The sequence below is a fragment of the Rosa chinensis genome, chromosome 2, assembly GCF_002994745.2.
Source record: "Rosa chinensis cultivar Old Blush chromosome 2, RchiOBHm-V2, whole genome shotgun sequence".
In the NCBI taxonomy this organism is placed as follows: Eukaryota; Viridiplantae; Streptophyta; class Magnoliopsida; order Rosales; family Rosaceae; genus Rosa; species Rosa chinensis.
In genome coordinates, this window is record NC_037089.1 from 69,875,276 (window position 1) to 69,895,633 (window position 20,358).

The 20,358-nt window shown below is 39.2% G+C and overlaps 2 protein-coding genes across 5 annotated transcripts; both read left to right on the forward strand.

The window, feature by feature from the left end:
* The first annotated feature begins 9,855 nt into the window (after nt 1–9,855).
* Nucleotides 9,856–13,722, forward strand: LOC112190196 (uncharacterized oxidoreductase At1g06690, chloroplastic). 2 transcript variants are annotated; one of them, XM_024329617.2, is made up of 10 exons: nt 9,856–10,209; nt 10,777–10,868; nt 10,974–11,014; nt 11,137–11,301; nt 11,411–11,433; nt 11,549–11,620; nt 11,831–11,998; nt 12,860–12,942; nt 13,027–13,089; nt 13,425–13,722. In XM_024329617.2, the coding sequence occupies exons 1-10, from the start codon at nt 10,008–10,010 to the stop codon at nt 13,608–13,610; spliced, it is 1,095 nt and encodes a 364-aa protein (XP_024185385.1). In that variant the 5' UTR covers nt 9,856–10,007; the 3' UTR covers nt 13,611–13,722. The 2 variants fall into 2 exon arrangements, with proteins under 2 accessions (XP_024185385.1, XP_040370202.1); XM_040514268.1 differs by lacking the exon at nt 9,856–10,209 and adding an exon at nt 10,248–10,300.
* Nucleotides 13,723–14,798: 1,076 nt separating this feature from the next.
* LOC112189254 (transcription factor PIF4) lies at nt 14,799–18,823 on the forward strand. Of its 3 annotated transcripts, none has more exons than XM_024328549.2 (9): nt 14,799–15,697; nt 15,813–15,903; nt 16,016–16,904; nt 16,987–17,085; nt 17,163–17,228; nt 17,318–17,383; nt 17,465–17,764; nt 17,864–17,989; nt 18,434–18,823. In XM_024328549.2, the coding sequence occupies exons 2-8, from the start codon at nt 15,833–15,835 to the stop codon at nt 17,987–17,989; spliced, it is 1,617 nt and encodes a 538-aa protein (XP_024184317.1). In that variant the 5' UTR covers nt 14,799–15,697; nt 15,813–15,832; the 3' UTR covers nt 18,434–18,823. The 3 variants fall into 3 exon arrangements, with proteins under 3 accessions (XP_024184317.1, XP_024184316.1, XP_024184315.1); XM_024328548.2 differs by having other exon boundaries at nt 14,799–15,677; XM_024328547.2 differs by having other exon boundaries at nt 14,801–15,235.
* Nucleotides 18,824–20,358: the final 1,535 nt, after the last annotated feature.

Sequence of the window (20,358 nt, forward strand, 5' to 3'; positions counted from 1 at the left end):
TGTGCTCTTTTCCTTCGACCAAGGTATATTTTTGTCCCACAGGGTTTTTATTGTTACTTGGCGAGGTTTTTAGTGAGGCAACAACTCATGCACCATTTCATCTTTGACTTGGCACAAGGGGGAGTGTTAAAGGAAAAACACGTTATGTGCCTTCGTCAAAGTGATTGACGGAGAGGGAATCAAGCAATTACCAATTAACATCAATCAGCATGAATTACAGACCAATCAGTAGTTATTGTCATCATTGTAATTGTTCTTTCCATTGTAATTCTCTCCCTATATAAAGGGGTTATGAAATGAGTAGACCAATTCCATTATCATTTTAATTTTACAAATCTATATTTTTAACAATTTGTTGTTCTTCTTTTTTTTCTCTTATTTCTTTTTTTATTTTTTACTTTTTTATTTTTTATCTTTTTTTTTTTAATTACTTTTTTTTTTATCTCTATTAATTCAACCATGAAAGATTCTTATTAGAGCAACTTCTTCGTCAATTGCAACAATGACACCATAGTTTTACTTATTTTTTAAAGGGGATCAAAGGGTTTCACTCCTACCCCCATGGTGACTCGAACTCATGACTTCGTACATAGATAGTTGGTGCTCTAACCACTGAGTTAACACCACTGAGTAAACGATGACACCATAGTTAAGAGAACATGGGCAATCTATTATATTGTCCACAGTAGTTATGACGGAACAATTTCATAAAATTATAAAGCAGGGGACTTAGTTGAAGGAAACATACTCAATTTATAGAAGAAAATAAAGTAAACCAATTCAAAATTGAAGACAGCCGGCTGATTTTACTCTTAATTACCACACAAAATTATAGATGACAATTGATTTATGAAAACTCTATATTGGGATGAACCCATTCTCATTCCCTGTTTTACTCTCATAGTAGTATAAGAAATAAATGATTTTGTTTAATTAATTGGGGGGGGGGGGGGGTAATTCCCAACTCATTATAATAATGAATTGACAAAATCTGCTTACATTTGTTTTCTTTTTCTTTCTCTATCCTTATTTATCTTTGTCTTTTTATATGAGTTGACAAAGTCTAATAATAATTAATAAAAGGACAAAATACTGTTTACTTCCTATACTTATAGGGTCTCGACGTTTCAGTCCCTGACGTTTCAATTTCACCCAGATAATCCCTAAACTCTCTAATTTCACACAATAGGTCCCTGTCGTCAATTTTTCGTCCAAAACTCTGTTATCTGACTGACGTGGCATTTTTTTAGGCTGAAATGACTATTATACCCTCACCTTCTCTTTTTTTATTATTATTTTTTCTCTGTTTTTTTTTTTCCTCTTTTATTTTTACCTCTTCTTCTTCTCTCTCTCTCGTCTTCATCCCCTCCTCTTCACCGACGAGGAGCACTTCTCAACAAAATAGAACGACGTCGAACGAAGTCCACCCCTCATTCCTCTCCTAACCTAAGCCTGCCTCCTCTCCTTATCCCAAGGTCCGAATCAAGAAGGGTTTCGACAGCAGGAGCGGCGAGAATTGGAAGTTGTTGGGTCAAGGTAGGCCATGAGCTCAGATTAAACGGCAACCGAAAACAAATCCATTCTTCGCACTTGGCCTGTAGATCGGAGGTCTGGACGGAGGCAGCTTCCTGAGATATGAAGGAGTGGATATAGAAGAGTGCGGCGGTGAAGCCAAAGATGAGATCGGTGGAGAGGGGCAGCAGAGCAGGGGAGCACTCGGAGAGGAGGATGGCGAGCGTTAGGAGCAAAAAGAGGAAGAGAGCAGCAACCCTTGATGAGTGGGTCAGCATCCAAGGAGGTCACCGACTGGTGGACGACTGCGAACCAACCCGCCTCTGCACCTCTGATTGACAAGCTTAAATCCACCTCAATCTAGCCACATCTCTCTCCTCCTCTGTTAGTGCATAATGCTAGTTTATCTTCCTATTGTTCTAAATTTGGTTGATTGTGAGATTTTGAGCTTTATGGGTCGAGGTTGAACCAGATTAATCAGAGAAGCATGAATGAGAGGTCGCCGGAGGCATCGACGACTCCAATTGTGCCTCGGCAGTCGACATGAGAAGGGCCGGCAATGATCGGGTTTGAGTTTACCCTGGGATATTGATTGGGTCGATTTTCTGCTCGTCTGTTAGGGCTCTGGAGGCTAAGGGGTTGGCGAAGGTGGTGTGGTAGAGGTGGCATTAGGGTTTAATTTGGAAGTTGAACCACCACCGATTGCGGCGGCGGAGGAGGAGGCGGTTAGAGGTGTTGATGGGTTGTGGTTTTTGACGAGCCGGTTCAATTGAATATGAACAAGTTCTTGTGGGATTGATGCTTTGTCAATATGAATGTGTTAGTTTGCTTGTTTTCTTCCCGTTGGTTTCACCTTCTAGATAGATGAGTTTTGCATGAACATCATAACAAGCTCCAGAAGTGCAGTTGAGGAGGTGCAAGGATAGAGAGAGGAGGTTGGAGACGGCAGAGAAGAGGTAAAAAGAAAAGAGAGAGAGAAAAGGGAAAAAAAAAATCTCAATGAGGGTAAAATAGACATTTTAATGTAGAAGGGATGCCACATCAGCAATTTAACGGAGTTTTTGACGGAAAGGTGACGGCAGTAACCTATTGTATGAAATTAGAGAGTTTAGGGATCATCTAGGTGAAATTGAAACATCAGGGACTGAAACGTCGAGACCCTATAAGTATAGGGAGTAAACAGTATTTTGTCCATATTTTTATTACCTCAAAAGAAAGGAAACTTTATACGTGTCGGCTCTTGACTACTATCTTTTCCATTTTCTGGTGGGGAGGAGGCCAAGGGATATCCAAACAAATGTATGATTGTTTTGTTGAGATTAAAAAAGAAAAGTTTCGTAAAGTTAACAAAACATCAATGTATTGACTCATTGACTTAGTCGTGTGGATATTTTACTTTCAGTTATTCTAAAAATGTTGAGTCTTGGGCGTTGCCAAGCATGATAAATATTTGGGTCTTCCGGCTGAGGTAAGTTATTCCAAAACTGAGGCTTTTCAATTTATTATGGAGAAGACAAGGAATAAAATGAAGAACTGGAAAGACAAAACACTTAGTGTGGCTGGCAAGGAGGTGATGATTAAATCGGTTGTGCAATCCTTTCCCACGTATGTAATGAGTTGCTTTGAATTACCAAAACATCTTTGCCAGGAAATGCACCGCTGCATGGCCGAATTCTGGTAGGGTGTCTCTGATCAGGGAAGAAAAATTCACTGGCTTGCCTGGGACAAAATGTGTATCCCAAAAGAAGAAGGAGGTTTAGGCTTTAGAAATATGGTGGCTTTCAATCAAGCTCTTCTGGCCAAATAAGGGTGGAGACTTATTCGTTTCCCAAATTCACTTCTTGCCAGAACTTTACAAGCTAAATATTATCCTTATTCGGATTTTCTACATGCTTCTGTGAACCCTGGGGATTCTTATACCTGGTGAAGTTTAATGAAGGGGTTGTGACCACTTACCCAATTTTAGTTTAAAAATTGCTCACTTACTCCACTAAGAGTTATTTAACCTCATTTACCCAATCTAACATCTATTGACATTTTAGCCCCTATTAATTAAATTGAAACTCATCCCTCTCCCCTCAGAATCTCTCCTCCCAGACTCTCTCTCTTTCTCTCCCCCTCTCCCTCCCTCCCATCAGCGCCATCGTCTAGGCCCAATCTGAGGTCACCGAAATTGCGCCGTCGTCGACACTCAAATCGGTCCGGCATCGGGGCTCTCAATCCATCATCGTGCAGCACGGTTTCGACTCAGACAGAGACTCCAGCGCAGTCGTCGAGGCACAAATCGGTCATGCATCGAAGCCCAGACGAAGAATCTGTACCCCAAGTTGTTGGCGTCGCCGCACAGGTTCAACACTTGCTCGGTTAAGCCGGAGCGTAGAACAATACCTGATTGATGTAGAGCGAGCTCTAGTTTGGGGACACAAGAGTGGAATTTCCGTAATATTCTGTATATCTTCTGCGAACTCGCAGTGGGTCGGGTTGTCTGGGGTCTGTTCCGGGTCAGTTTCGAGGCGCCGAGAACTGATCTTCGTTCACTAAATACATGGTTGGTTTGTTTAGTCGCTGATTACTTAATTAGTAATGACTACTGACCTGTAAGCACTTATTGAAGTTTCTGCAAATAAGGCGTACTTTTACCAGGCTTATGGTCTCAGGACAGTTGGCACTCTTGCGCAGAAAATATGTTTTCATACCTCGTGAAGCAAAAGAAGTTTATTTGGTGTATATTTTGTCAAAAATGAAAGATATGGGTATTCGTTCACTTCAGCCATCGTGTTTGTCTCTACCTTATGGTATTCTTGCTTTTAAATAGTTTCAGTGCTGTTTTTTTTTTTTGGATAACCTGATTCATTTGTTGGATGCCTTGATGTTTGTATAATTAAGTTACCATCAATATATGGATTTCGTTAAGTGTGTGCAGGATTTGTCACTTATTGAATAAGATTATTGGGAAACCGTAATATGTTTATTGCGGACAATAAAAAGATTATTGGGGGGCAATAATACGCATATAAATTGATCAATTGTGCCTGTAGTGTATTCATTTTGGTTTTGGGAGTTTATACAATTCACTGGACGGAAATAATATGATTATTAGGAGGCAATAGTATGAGTATTGGGGGACAATAATATGATTACTGGGGGGCAATAAATTCAGATGCTGGAATCCGGTCACCAGTCCAATAGCCGGATTCCGGTGACTGGTTGTTGGATTCCTGTAACTGGACGCCGGACTCCGGTCACCGGTCGCCAGAGACCGCGGCCGGCCAATGGTCACCGGAGCATAGCAAGGTGGAGGATGACTTCTCTCTTTAAGTGAGAAAGAATGAGAGGGCAAAAAAGTCCCAAAAATAAATAAAAAGAATAAAAAAAGAATTAATTGGGTATTAGGGAAATAATCCCTTAGAGTGTTTTGGGTAAATGGGGTTAAAAAATTGTTAGTGGAGCAAGTGGACAATTTTCAAGCTGAAATTGAGTAAATGATCATTTCCCCTTTAATGAAGGGGAAAGAGCTTCTTGAAAAAGGGATACGTTATCAGGTTGGCACGTGGAATGATATTTCGGTCTGGTTCGATCTATGGGTACCCCGACCTCATACTTTCAGGCCTTATTCTCCGGTTATGGAGGGGTTGGAAGATTTGAAGGCTGCTGACTTAATTGATCCGGTTACTAAGGAATGGATGTTTGACTTTTTGGAGGAACTTTTTACAGCAGATGAGGTCAGCGTGATTAGTAAAATTCCTCTCAGTTTGAGACAACCAGTGGATAGATTAGTGTGGCACTTTGATCTGCATGAGATCTATAATGTGAAGAGTGGGTACCATCTTGCTAGGTGTGTTGCTGCGTTACCAACTCACACTTCTTCTTCTCATGGTAATGATGACATGAAAGCATTGTGGAAAATGATTTGGAAGGCTGGGGTCCAACCTAAAGTCAGGAGTTTTGTGTGGAGGTTAATTAAAGGCATCGTACCAACTAAAGAGGCTCTCAATAAAAAGGTTAATTTAGTGGATCAATTATGTGTGTTTTGCCATGGTGACGTTGAGTCCAGCTTGCATCTTTTTAAGAATTGCAGCGTCACAGCTTGTTATTGGCTCTACAGCCCTCTTAGCTTACGTGCAAGAAATCAGATTGATATTGACATTCAGTCCTGGTTTTTGGAAATTTGACTTTGCACCAGATTAATATTTTCTTCATGAGCCTTTGGTCAATATGGTCAGAGAGAAATCAAGTGGTGTAGAATGGTGCTACTTTTAACCCCCATAACGCAGTGACTTGGTCCTTATATTGGCTGAATGAATTTCAGCGTTTTCACCCCACCAAACCTCTTAGAACTTGCAGACAGCGCACAACAGCAAAATGGGAGTTACCACCTGTTGGAAAACTGAAGATAAATGTAGATAGTGCATTTCAGTTGGGCAATGGTAACTATGGCATTGGCGTTATTGTGAGAAATGAGGTGGGTGCGCTGCTTGGTCCAGGTATATTCCCAATTTAGGCTCTGCCCTTCATACCGAGGTTGAGGCTTGCAGAGTTAGGTTACTCTTGGCCATTCATCAGGGTTGGATGGAGCAGGACATGGAGAGTGATTCTTCTATATTGGTGGCTGCTCTAAACCAATCAGGTGACAATAACTCAAAGGTTAGTCGGATTCTTGATGATTGTAAGGATTACATGCAAGCTTTTGCTTATTTTAGAATTCGACACATTTATCGTGAAACAAACGGTGTGGCCAATAGATTGGCCCACTTTGCTAGTTTAGGTCAACCTATTGATCTTTGTTTAGAGGAGACTCCTGCTTTCCTGCAGGATGTTCTCTACGAGGACAATTGTAATGCTTATGTAATCGCTTGGGGTTCAGGTATTAAGTCCCCCTCGATGCAACAACTTATAATAAATAACAATATGGGCGTGGGGATGAGCCTCCCAGTTTGATTGGGTTCCAAACCCCGCTATTTCAAAAAAAAAAAAATTTGAAAGTGACAATGTAAAATACACTCCACTTTTTATTTACGTTTTGTTTAAGTAAAATAGATTCGAGAGAAAATGTAGAGAGAATTGTGTGTCATATTATTGAGAATAAGAGCCCTATATATAGGGATTACAAGTACATATTCTAATGTTATAAGGAATACTAATCTGCGTAGGATTAGGAATTCTAGAATCTTCTCTCCTATTACTACTCCTAGTTTGATTAGGCACACTAATAGCTGATTTCCTTCAACACTCCCCCTTGTGCCACTCAAACTTGGTGGTGACGCTTCATCCGTTGCCTCGTTAAAAACCTTGCTCGAGTGAAAAACCCTGTGGGACAAAAACACACTCGAGGAGGAGAAAAAGAGTACAACACGTCCTCTACTCTTCGAGATCAAACATGTAGACATCATAACTCCCCCTGATTGCTACAATCATGGGAGTTCGGATAACTTTCTCAATCTGATGCTCTTTACATGTTTCTCAAAGGTGGATTTAGGTAACGACTTAGTGAATAAGTCCGCTACATTATCCTCTGATCGGATTTGATTCACTTCAATCTTTAGAAGTGATTGTTGTTGCTGATTATAGAAGAACTTAGGCGATATATGCTTGGTGTTGTCGCCTTTGATGAAACATAACTTCATTTGTTCAATACAAGCTGCATGATCCTCATAAATGCATGTAGGTTCATCCGTGGTAGACTTCAAACCACAACTTCCTTGAATATGTCTAATTACAGACCTTAGCCATATGCATTCACGCACAGCTTCATGTAGAGCAATAATCTCTGCATGATTTGAGGAAGTAGCAACAATGGTATGTTTTGTAGACCTCCAAGATATCGCAGTGCTTCCCATGGTAAAGACATAACCTGTTTGGGAGCGACCTTTGTGAGAGTCAGAGAGGTACCCTGCATCAGCAAAACCTATCAAAACATCATTGTCGTTTTGATGTAGGGAGATAGGGTGAGGCCGGCCACCCTTGGTGGTGGTGGCGGCGTTGGCGGCAATATGGCCAGCCACTTTATCATGGTGGATAGTGGCTCTATGCCTAGTGGGGTCCGATCCCATTCTTCCGTCATTCCTCTTCTCTCTGTAGGGATAAAATAGGCCCATATCAATCGTACCTCTTAGGTATCGAAAGATTTTCTTTACACCAATCCAATGGCGGCGTGTTGGCGCAGAGCTATGTCTAGCTAACAAGTTCACTACGAATGAGATATCCGGCCTTGTGCATTGAGCTAAGTACAATAATGCGCGTATTGCACTTAAATAGGGCACTTCAGCCTCTAATGGTTCTTCATCCTCATCCTTTGGACGAAACGGATCTTTTCCGGGCCCAAGACTACGACCAATCATGGGAGTACTCACAGGCTTTGCTTTATCTTCATTAAAGAGCCTTAGGATTTTCTGAGTGTATGCAGACTGATGGATCAAAATTCCATCATGCTTCTAAGTTCGGAAAATTGTGAATGTTACTAAAACGTTCACGAGGCGCAACCCAAAGGTTGTAAGTGTTATCCTCATTCATGTACTCAAATTCGAGGGCCATCTTCATGTGGCGCTTCATTAGGATAAATGCCCTGGAATTATCTATCTCAGTTTGAGGGCCTTGAGTGGTTCTTTTAGAACAAGACTCCTGGATTGTAGGCAATAAATCAAGGGCAATTAGGTGGAGCTCAATAACATAAGCCCACAGGAAAGTATCAGTGCCCGTAGAATCTAATGGAGTAAAATCGAGCTTGTTCAAGTCTGACATCCTGAAAAGGAAAGCAAGAACGTATTAGTTTCGGAGTCAATGCTTCCACGAAAACTAATATAAGATTTCTGAGCCTTAATGCTACCAAGAAATCGATTTCCAAGAATATTTGGATTAGACAGAAACAATGATGTTTGAATGGTCAAAATCGATGCTCACGAACGCTCTTAATTAGTAGCTTACGAACGCTCTTAGTTCGTTAAATCGATGCTTACGAACGCTCTTAGTTCGTTAAATCGATGCTTACGGACGCTTTTAGTCCAAAGTTCTTACGAACGCTCTTAGTTCGTTAATTGCGTGAATCCCCACGATTCCGCTTTCTCAAAGAATCGAACCCACGTTATAAGAAAGGTGGGATGTAGAAGAAGGGAGGTTGCAAGTCTCTGAAGAAAAAGAAAGAAAAAAAAGGAGAAATTAAAATTCGGAAAGCAGGAACTTTAATTTAAAAACTTACTTGTTGAAATTCGGAACAGATTCTCTTCTGAACAGCTTGCACTTCGATTGGTGTACAGGTCTCAAAAAAACTCCGATAAGGCTTAAATTCAGAGGTCAAATGGAAGAGACAGAGACGAACAACTTTGATGAAGAAATGATTTTGATCTGAGGTTCCAAACTAGACGTTTTGGGGCTTGCAAGACGACAGACGTGTACAGGAAAGGAGAAGGATGCAATTGGTGTGCGTTGGTGTTGCAGGGGTAGCAGACTTGCAGCGGTGCTACAAGGATATGTGCGCAGGGACGCGTAGGTGCTGCAGGGCAGGTGCGCAGGTGAGGCTAGCGTGGGCTAGGAGCTGTGGTGATGAAGAAGATTTTTGGGTTTTTGGTTTTTGGTTTTTGGTTTGTGGTTAAAGCTCGTGTTGATAACGTGTTTAAGTAAAATAGATTCGAGAGAGAATGTAGAGAGAATTGTGTGTCATATTATTGAGAATAGGAGCCCTATATATAGGGATTACAAGTACATATTCTAATGTTACAAGGAATACTAATATGCGTAGGATTAGGAATTCTAGAATCTTCTCTCCTATTACTACTCCTAGTTTGATTAGACACACTAATAACTGATTTCCTTCAACACGTTTAGAATTTTGGAGAAATGATTCAATCTTGAGACTTTAACTACTATGGAAAAATTAAAACTCTAACTAGTTGATAAACTTGAAAATGAAATGAACATCATTTAATCCCACGACATCGATTAATGTCACTGCATAAATAAGAGATGATGAGTTCAACTCATAAATAAGTAATGGCCGTGCATTCGCAAGTGCTATCCATTATTATTTCCTCAAGTTAGGGGCAACACAATGACAAAAGAAGGAGGGGCCAAAACTAAAATTGCGTAATTTTATGTCTGAATGCATTATTATTTCCTTTTGTTCCTCCGAGACCTGTTCTTGAATCACTTCCGTCCAATGCATTAGGCAGATTCGGTTTTAGTCAAATCAAACACATAAGCTCCTCAGTTTGGTGACTTGATATGAAAATGGCGCATGCAGATCAAGCCGTCCGCATTATCTTGTGCTTCTGCTTGAAACTGGAAAGCACATACTACATGTCCAACGTGTCCAACGTGAGGACCATGAAACATGGTCTTCTCACTTCTCTCTTCTCAGCCCAACAAACAACATATCTCTACTCTTTTACAGCCTAACTCTCCTAACTTCTGGGGACTATAATATCACGCTTCTTGGTTCAGTTTTGAGCAGAAAGCTCTTCAATTTCAGAAACCCATTAACATTTTGTTGAATTGGGGGAGTGATGGCTATGCATGTTAGCAGTGCAGGGTTTTCTATTTTCAGTCACAGGAGAGTTAATAGAGTCAGAGCTGTTGCTTCTGAAAATGTGAGCATAGAGGAACAGAAGGTGAAGTTGGGGGCTTCTGATTTGAAGGTGACAAAGCTTGGGATTGGAGCTTGGTCTTGGGGTGACACCAGTTATTGGAATAACTTTGAATGGGACGGTAAGTTGCTCATTTTCATTTATGCAAGATTGAAAAGATTGAAACTTTGAGATAATACCCTTTTGAAATTGGAATTACTTTGAATGGGATGGTAAGTTGCTCAATTTCAGTTGTGCAAGATTGAAAAGACTGAAAATTTGAGATACCCGTTTGAATTTGTAGATTTATTATTGTACAGTTGTGGCTCAGCTCGTTTTCCATTTGACAGTGTTCTCTTTATTTAGCTTGACTGTGTGCACCTGTCTTTACATTGTAAAGCCAAAGTGGCTTGAAATTGAAATTGACAAGAAGTAGGGTGTATTCATATTTATGCAATGGCAATTGCTGTTATTATTTGATGGGATTTTATGTAACTTTGTTGGCCAATAAATCTTAAAATTTAAAATCTTGAACAAGTGACACTAGTTACAAACAAGCGCCCATGTATGTTTGAAGAATAGTAAGGATTGTGGAAGCTTGTCTAGTTTAGATTTAAGTACTTAGGTTAAGTTGGTTTGAATTTGTGTGAAGGAAATGAAATATTAAAAAGTTGTTCATGATGGCAATAATGTTTTGTGAGAGTTGTAGATAGGAAGATGAAGGCTGCTAAGAATGCGTTTGATGCCGGCATTGATGGTGGCATAACCTTCTTTGATACTGCTGAAGTTTATGGCTCCAGGGTGAGTAAGTTGCATCTTACAGTTCCTTTGTTGTTTTGTTTCAGTCAAATATACCAAAATTTTTTGGGAAATCCAACCAAAATCATCATTTTCCCACTATTGCAGGCTTCTTTCGGTGCTATAAATTCTGAAACTTTACTAGGAAGGTATATTGCGTGATTGTGAGTTTGTCTCATTCTACTCTCAAGTCCGAAGAGAGTGCAAGTAATCATGTTTGTTTTCTGCTTTGTGAGAATATTAGCATTCAAATCCAGTGAATTTCTTACAGATTTATCAAGGAAAGGAAAGAAAAGGATCCAGAAGTGGAGGTTGCTGTTGCAACCAAATTCGCAGCTTTGCCTTGGAGGCTGGGTCGGCAGAGCGTCCTCTCTGCCCTCAAGGATTCCCTCAGTCGCCTCGGTCTTTCTTCAGTAGAACTGTATCAACTCCACTGGTAGGTCTTTACTAGCCTTTTAGATGATCTTTCTAGGACCATATATATCTTTTCTGTTAATGCAACCACTAACTGCAATAGCTAATCATGTTTGTGTCTTAATTTTCAGGCCAGGAGTATGGGGAAATGAAGGTGGTTCATCTGTAACACCATTTTTTTAATTTAACAATTCTTTGTCCAGCTGATCTACATATGTTAATCACCTTCGTATCTGAAGAGGCTTAATCCTTCGGAAATCAATTTTTAGGATACCTTGATGGTCTTGGAGATGCTGTTGAGCAAGGCCTTGTGAAGGCAGTTGGTGTCTCAAACTATAGAGGTATAAATCTATTTATTATTGATAAAAAGTTAGCAGAGCGAACAATGAAATACTTTCTCTACAAATATAAGCATCCTGTCTTTTATTTTCTTCTTTAGTTTAGCAAGTATAGAAGATATTGGCACACTGAAAAGATAGCAATTTTGCAAAACTGCATGCCCTCCTTACCTTAATTAATCAGAACATGATGCATAAAGTTCCTTATTTCAGAAAAGAGATTGCGTGATGCATACGAGAAACTCAAAAAGAGAGGTATCCCACTAGCATCAAACCAAGTGAATTACAGCCTCATATACAGGGCACCAGAGGAGAACGGAGTTAAGGCTACCTGTGACGAACTTGGGATCACTTTGATTGCCTATTCACCTATTGCTCAAGGTACAGTGTGAAGCTTTTGCTGTTTTGCATTCACTAGTATCATTTTTACTCAATGTGGCAAGAAGTTATATCTTCTCAGTTCACAGGATTCAAGACCGTCTCTGCATAAGCTTTAAAAAATCTGACACTGGTACAATTATTTACATCAACTTAGTAAGGAATTACGGATATAAACTCAGAAAAAATTAAAAAATCATTGATGTTAAGAAAACAGGCTTACTCACTTTTTGATATCAGCCTCTTGATTAATGAGCATCTACTTTCAAGCAGTTTTCTTAACTTCAGTACAACGATCTTATTTCCTTTCCTGGTATTACTGTGAGAACTTTATTCATGCACTTGAAACTTCTCCATCATCTTCCTAGTATACACCTACAAAGTGTGAAGAAAATAAAATTATCTCTCTTGTGCATTCCTGTGCTTTGTCTCTTGTGAACATCCTATTGGCTTGGCTTATGGTTGAATTCAACTACTGGTGGATAAGTGGTAATCTTGCATGGTAAATCGCTTAAGTGAGTCATCTGAACAATAGACATGTGTTCAAATATTTGTTGTTCCACATGCGCACTCAATACTTCTACAAATTTACAACACAAGTCAAACAACTGGCTTTTCCACCTAAACTGGACAGTTTTTACTAAAACCAAGTGTGTTCTGAGGCAAGAAGGATGTGAATACTTGATAAAAGAAGTCTGTAGAGATTGTAAGTTATTGGTTAATCTGGCACAGCCCTGGGTATGATGATCACAGATTTAGTCTTTGGATCTTACAAGGTTGGTTGCTGCAGCAGTCAATTTTCATGTCTGACCTGGTGTGAGAGAGATTGAGAAGACTGAGATTTCTACTATTATACATATGCAGGTGTTCTTACAGGAAAGTATACTCCTGAAAATATTCCAACTGGCCCTCGAGGCCAGATTTACACTCGTGATTTTCTTACAAAGGTAAACCATATCTACTTATTCAGGATTTTGAATGCCAATTACACGGTACCAATTTTATTCCTGAAATATCATGGTGATATGCAGCTCCAACCTCTGCTTAACAGAATCAAGGAAATAGGAGAGAAGTACAGTAAAACACCTACACAGGTTTGTTCATGTTCTTTTACCACCATGTAATTTTCTTTACAAGCCTGAATTTTGTTTTTGCTGTGGAAACCTGACTAAACAATTAACTGAAGGTACCTGAATGTTCGTACATAAGCAATGTTTGACTCACAGACACCAGTGTCAATTACATTAGCACCAAGTTACAAGCCTTTTATATATGTAGACCAACTTTCAGTAGCTTGATGTAGTTTTTCACAGAACAATATTTAAACAAAAATTTCCTTGGATGTAGAAATAGTCCCTGGGATTTTTAATTCTAAACATGGTTTGTTTGTTTTTCTGAGATTTGATGGAAGCCGGGTTCCTGTTGACAGGTAGCCTTAAACTGGCTAATAACCCAGGACAATGTCGTGCCAATTCCAGGAGCCAAAAATGCAGAACAGGCTATGGAATTTGCGGGTGCGCTTGGATGGAAGCTCAACGATGATGAAGTAACTGAGTTGCGCTCTTTGGCTTCCGAGATTAAACCTGTAACTGGTTTCCCTGTTGAAAACTTATAGAAAATTTACACTACCATCTGGGTTGTAAGCTCCTGTATACATACAAGAATGTAGGAATACACTTCTTCACTATAAAAATACAAAATTCACATATTTTCATTAAAATGAATAATTGCAGGTTGACCAATGATATAGCGCCTATACACATTTAAGGCAAAAACTAGAGCTGAAGACTCACTGGTGAGCTCACCTCAGCACTTCATTTTAGAAGTCCAAGATTCCATAAACATGACCTGCAGTGTAAAATAATAAAAGCATTTTGGTCCTCCACCTATAATTAGATGCAAACTCAGGGACCCAATTTGATATTAAAACAGCATTTAAAGGTAGGCCACCTGGCTGCAACTGTACTGAAAATGACAATAGCTCATACCCAAATTTATAGCCAAGTACATACATAGCAATCCTATCATGTGCTAAGGCTAAGACGCTCTAGTCTCTGCAGAAGAAAATTGCCATGAATTTAAAGTTCATGAACACAACCCATATCAGAACAAAGAAAAAAACTCACAATTTATGAAGACTTTCCTCATTAGCTGGTACTTGTAGATCCTCATGGCTGCTTAGTTGGTAGCATTGCAGTAGTACATGCACTAGATTCTATAGCCCTCGAAGCAAACAACTACTAGCTCCCCAAATTTTAATACTAACATCATTCATAAATGTTGCTCCAAAGTTCATCCTTTTGCCAATTCTTAAAGGGAGAGGGTATTATTTTCAAGGACCTTCTAGCGAACTTAAAAACCACATCGTTGGGCTAATTCTTGGAGATTTAGGTGGGGTGCACTCACCTGATTCTTTGCTTAATTGGTTTTTAATTTGTAGAGCAATTCAACAAGACTCTACCTCCATCCTCAGGAGAAATAGCTAAACAACGAGGAGTTGTTAAATCATATAGAATGAACTGAATTTTGAGAAAGACAAATCACAAGCAATTTTACTAGTCTCTTTCTAAATCCGAGACTATCAATATCTATTAAAGGTATTGTTACACGGATTAAATTGGTCCACTAAATTTTGTACTTTATATTTATTTTCCTCGCTTACTTTCATAGAGATAAGATATGTGCAATTTGCAATTGGCATCATCCAACAATCTAGCCAACATGAAATGCTAAAGAAGCTTTGCCTACTTGGGCCAATCTGTAGAGTGAGCTGTGTTTAACTTTTCCTCTTACAATCTTGTTCCTCATCATTGTCCAATAAAATATAGCCTGCCATTGCAGACGTGGCACCACCCTCACTCATTTTCAGATCACAAGTTGATTGTCCTCCAAGTTGTAGATTTGGTTCCATCAAAATAAGCCAATCCCATTCACCCAATTCTAACCTTTTTACATTCTGCAACACCCAATAACCGATTCGTCAAGTGCCACATGGCATGCTAGCAATGCAGCTGTAGAAATCTGAAGCTCTCTATGTTACTACCCAATCTCTGCTCTCTGAACTCTGTGCCAAAGTCCCTGTCCTTCTAAACTGGTGCTTTAAGACTCTGGTCCATTCCAGGTTTTTGGTTGCTCTCCTATAACTCTCCCACTCAAACAAGAACAAAGAGAAAGAGAGACACTTCATTGGTGGCCTTCAATTTACAGCTCAAGAGAAGTCAGAGCTGTGCTTTGATCAGTGTGATTTTCTATTCCTTTTTTAGCTTCTGGGTCTTTTCTTTTACTCATCTTTCCTTTCTGGGTTTCTATTAAAAGACTGTTTTTTTTTTTGGGGGGTTTTCTGGTGTAGTAAAGCAGACGCTTTTTTGTTTTTCCACTTATTGAATTCTATTTCTCACAAGTGGTGAATGATGTATCTATCTAGCTCCTGTGTTCCTTTTTTCACTTGATTTTTCTCCATATTTTCTTTGCTGGATTATTTTAATCTGGGTTCCATGGTCTCTGTCTCGCCCAATTTGGGGTTCTCAATATTTTAATCTATAGATTTATGTGTGTTGTAAGCAATTATAGCAGTGGGAATAAAAAAGGGAAGACTTTGCTTTTTGATAAGACTGTGCAGTTATATTGGGGCTTCATTCCATTGTTCCTCCTATTCCTTTTCTTAGGATAGTTCCAAATCTGGGTATGCATCATTTTTTATTGGTTAGTGTTTGGTTAATAAATTAGTTAGTCAGTTGACCAATTAATCAATTAGTTTTTTTTTAGTAATTTTCTTCTAGTTGAGATATTTAATCTGTCTTTTTATCTTGTTTTACAGGAACTTCTGTCTGTTCAGACATGAATTCTTGCATTCCTGATTGGAACTTTGAGGGTGATCTCCCTTTAACCAATCAAAAGAAACCCTTGGGGTCTGTACTCTCTCTCTCGATATCTATCTATATAGTAGAAGAAGATAGTGAACAAAAATAATTACTCTTTATACTTGTTGAATTATCTTGATTTGGGTGGCATTTTTTACAGGCCAGATCATGAACTGGTAGAGCTGTTATGGAGAAATGGGCAGGTAGTTTTGCACAGCCAAACAAATCGAAAACCAGGTCCTAATCCTAATGAGTCGAGGCAAGTTCAGAAACATGATCAAATAAGGGTTGGTGGGTTCTATGGGAACTCAGGTAATTTGATTCATGATGAGGACGCAGTCTCCATGATCCAATACCCTATAGAAGATTCCTTTGATAAAGAGTTTTCCCATTTCTTTTCTGAACTGCCTTCCTGTGATTCACTTGAGATTGAAAAGCCAATCAAACAATTTGGAGAAGAGAAGTTTGTTAAGTTTGATGCTCCTAGTACCACCCATCTTGTTTCCTCTTCACCCCAACCTAATGTGAAGTCCTCTACCGGTGTGGCATATCCTGAAAATCCAATGCCTCCTCCAAGATTTCAGATCAGTAATCCAACTGAGAAAAATCAAAATCTTGGAGGCTTGGGGAAAATAGTTAATTTTTCTCAATTTTCAACACTGGGAAAGGGTGTTGTAGGATCTTCCAGAAAACAATTAGGAGGGAAAGATCCTGGTAAGTTGAATCAAGCAGAAGTTAGAGAGTGTTCTATGATGACTGTTGGATCGAGTTACTCAGGTAGCAACCAAGTTCCTAATGACTTTGATGTGAGTCGGGCTTCAAGCAATGGTGATGGGACTACTGGTTTTTCTACTGGACCCTTGTACAACAATGTTCAAAAGATGATGCCTCTGAGTGAGGGAGGGATGACAGAAACCCTTGATCCAACTCTTACTTCATCTTCGGGTGGTTCTGGCAGTAGTTTTGGCAGAGGAGGGAAGCAGTCTAATGTTGTCAATAGCAACAAAAGAAAGGGTAGAGATGCAGAGGACTCAGAGTGCCAAAGTGAGGTAAAAACCTTCTCTCCAAGACTTGACTACCTGTAACACCACTTATTTCTTTCCTGAGAAATGATAGCCTGTATATATTTAGGCAGCTGAAATTGAATCAGCTGCGGGAAACAAGCCAGCGCAACGATCAGGATCATCGAGGAGGACACGTGCTGCTGAAGTCCATAATCTCTCAGAAAGGGTAGGCTTTTAGGTTCCATAGCATTTTGAGGTTTTGGAATTTGTGATTCTTTGCTATAAGTTATTTATTTGGTACAGAGACGAAGAGATCGGATCAATGAGAAAATGAAGGCACTGCAAGAGCTCATACCTCATTCTAACAAGGTTTATTTTCTTACAAGCCATTCAATTCTTGGTCTTTTAACCTTCCCCTAATTTTAAATTTCTGTAACTGATATGTCCTGATTTTGCAGACAGACAAAGCATCAATGTTAGATGAGGCAATTGAATACTTGAAGTCTCTTCAGCTGCAACTTCAGGTATAATGGACACTGATCAAACTGAAACCACTCCTCTTCTTTGTATCACAAGCAACTGACAAACGTTTCTTGGTGATTCAGGTAATGTGGATGGGAGGTGGGATGGCACCGATGATGTTTCCAGGAGTACAGCACTATATGTCCCGAATGGGAATGGGAATGGGACCGCCTGCCATGCCTTCTATGCACAATCTAATGCAATTACCTCGGGTCCCTCTAGTTGATCAGTGCATGACTGTGACTCCACCAACAAACCAGGCAGTAATGTGCCAAACACCTGTTCTGAATCCTGTTGATTACCATAACCAGATGCAAAATCCCTCTATTCAGGAGCAATATGCACGTCTCATGGGATTCCATCATATGCAGACCATGTCTCAGGTTTGTGTTCTTTTCTAGAATAAAATGTTCAGTAATATTATGCTTAGGTTTATTAGCTGAATTAACTTTCATTTTAATGGTATCCAATATGTCTTGCAGCCTATGAATATGTTCAGATTCGGCTCTCAGCCTCTTCCGCAAAGTCAAATGATGGCACCAACTGGCATGAACACTGGACCTTTAAGTGGTGGAGCTGCAACTAATGATGCTTTGAGTGGCAAATGAGTAAGTCATATCAACCACTTTCGGGTATAATTTATATTTCTCATTGCTCTCTAAAACTGAACTAGCAAATACTAATTAATGAGTTATGGCTGTCAAAATCTATGGCATCAGTGAGTTCATTTCCTTTCTTATCTTCATTGCCATGTCCATTGGAAGTGAAGGGTCACAAGCTTTTCCCAACTATAAAGGGTTGGCCACATCTATTCTTTTTGTGCACTGTTATGGCTCTCATATTATCTGTAGATATAGGTCATTATGTCAACTTATCATAGATTACACTTAATTATCTTTCTAGCTGTCAACAGTCCTGATTCTGATGCTCTTTTGTATGATCGTTTTCGTTTTGATATATACAAATAGTAGTGTTCTGTTGAATCTTTGATGCCACTACTGTCCCTATCAGATTAATTTTAATGGACACACCGCTTTTTCTGATGTTCACAGGTAAATCAAATAGTATGCATGCTTATCTCTATGGTCCCTTAACTTATATAACAAGATTACTTCGACGTGGAAAATGCGGGTTGTGTCAGACGGTTTGAAGGCTCCCCAATTCACCCCATATGTATTCCTATGGGTGATTGAAAAGTCACTTTTCGTATTTATACGCCAATGAACCACTATTGCAAGAGTTCAGACATCTCAATCGGGCATTGAACTTGCCCTGAAACCCTACAAACAGAGACAAGACTAGTGATGTATCTTTCTGGTTTGAGTTTTTTGGCTCTGCAAGAGAGTAAGATTGTATTTCCAGTCCCATAACTTGTATAAAATATAGGCATATTGCTCATTCATGTGCTTATGAAAAAGATGCCAAAATTTTTTAGATGGATACTGATGTCTGTTACTTTCTTCATTACCTTTATGCTCATGCTTGTATGCTCACACACTTCCTTAACACTTTATCTACAATGCTTTAGTCACCAATGGATACTCTTGAATCCTTTGATCTAAAAAGCTTTATAAAGTAAGATTGCAGTTCAACATGTTCTAATACACTGGTCTATTTACCACCTGTTGTTTTCAAAGTCGAGCATCAAAGTGAATTCATTATACCCACTCTTTTTTCTCCTCAAGCTTTATCTTCTTGTTTTGGTCGAGGTCCAATAAATTCAAAGGTAGTGAGTGGTCTTGGAATCAAAATAAAGGCAAAGCCAACCACCCTCCTGATATTGGGATACTCTTTTATCTTTAAGTCCATGTTACCTTATCTTAAGACATCAGCACTAACCACAAGCATTGAGGAATATGGACATTGGAACTCTTCAAAATCTGATTTAAAAAATGGGGCTTTGTTCTTTTTCTGGAGTCAAAAGTTAGATCAGAACTTGGTGGTCTGCAACTTGAGAGATTCTTAGATAGGGCAAGCCTGACACGTGGTCGTATGTCCAGTCAATAATTACCTATGCAGGACAGATATTTTGAGTATTTCATTATAATTAAATATATGTAGTTTTAGAATTCAATTAAAAAATAGAGAGATATGATTGACCGAGCTGGTACGTTTGCCATATCTAAGAATTTCTCAAGCAAATCTAGCATATCTGATTCTTTAAGTCAACAATAACTGCTACGAGCTACCTTTCTTACCTGGCCAAAAGGTTAAGCATTATTGCTTAATGAAGAAGAGCAGTTGTTAACTTGGGAATACAATTGGAAATAAGTAACTAAGTCTTGTGAGGGTGGGGTTCACTTGGTTCTTGCCTGTGCTGCAAGTCTATTATTATGTTCTATCCGGAAAGTGGAAATTATGAACAGAAAGATATGCCTTAGATTATGAACAGAAAGATATGTCCGTCCAGAAAGATATGAACAATTCTACATAGGGTAGTGAGCAATGATAATGACACATCAATTTTAGCGAAATAAATGTTATCGAAGCAGAAATGCAGTCTAGCTCATAGTACGTCTCATGAAAATTGTTGCCTAGAAACCACCATAGACTCGCCTTAAGTTCTCTTATAAATATGACATCCGGACTTCTTCCTATTCAATATATCATTGGACTCATCCACTCGTGTTTTACTTTAAGATTATAGATTGTTTTCCATCGTTAAGTTTGATTTTACAGATTAATACGATAGAAGGGAAACAAACTAATGCCTAATCATTTGTATATGTCAAGCCCAAGTACTCACAGTGCACGTGCATGAGTCACTTGTGTCTCCCAATCATTATTGTAAAATAGTAAAAATACTAACTCATCATCAGAACTTCATTCTTCTTTCCAGCAAGAAGGATTTCTGATGGTCTCCGACATGCATGAACAATCTCATAATCTATCATGCTGGTGGGGTTCAATTACTTGGTGACCCATCCGGTCTCCAACAGTCCAAGTCTTCGGAAAATTAATATAAAAATAAAATAAC

Excerpts from the sequence above, each read along its gene's own strand:
- LOC112189254 (XM_024328549.2), top strand. The coding sequence starts at position 15,833 with ATGAATTCTTGCATTCCTGATTGGAACTTTGAGGGTGATCTCCCTTTA. Across the intron at positions 16,905-16,986 it reads ACTCAGAGTGCCAAAGTGAG|GCAGCTGAAATTGAATCAGC; the intron begins GTAAAAACCTTC and ends GTATATATTTAG. Across the intron at positions 17,086-17,162 it reads TCCATAATCTCTCAGAAAGG|AGACGAAGAGATCGGATCAA; the intron begins GTAGGCTTTTAG and ends TATTTGGTACAG.
- LOC112190196 (XM_024329617.2), top strand. The coding sequence starts at position 10,008 with ATGGCTATGCATGTTAGCAGTGCAGGGTTTTCTATTTTCAGTCACAGG. Across the intron at positions 10,869-10,973 it reads CTGAAGTTTATGGCTCCAGG|GCTTCTTTCGGTGCTATAAA; the intron begins GTGAGTAAGTTG and ends CCACTATTGCAG. Across the intron at positions 13,090-13,424 it reads ACAGTAAAACACCTACACAG|GTAGCCTTAAACTGGCTAAT; the intron begins GTTTGTTCATGT and ends TCCTGTTGACAG.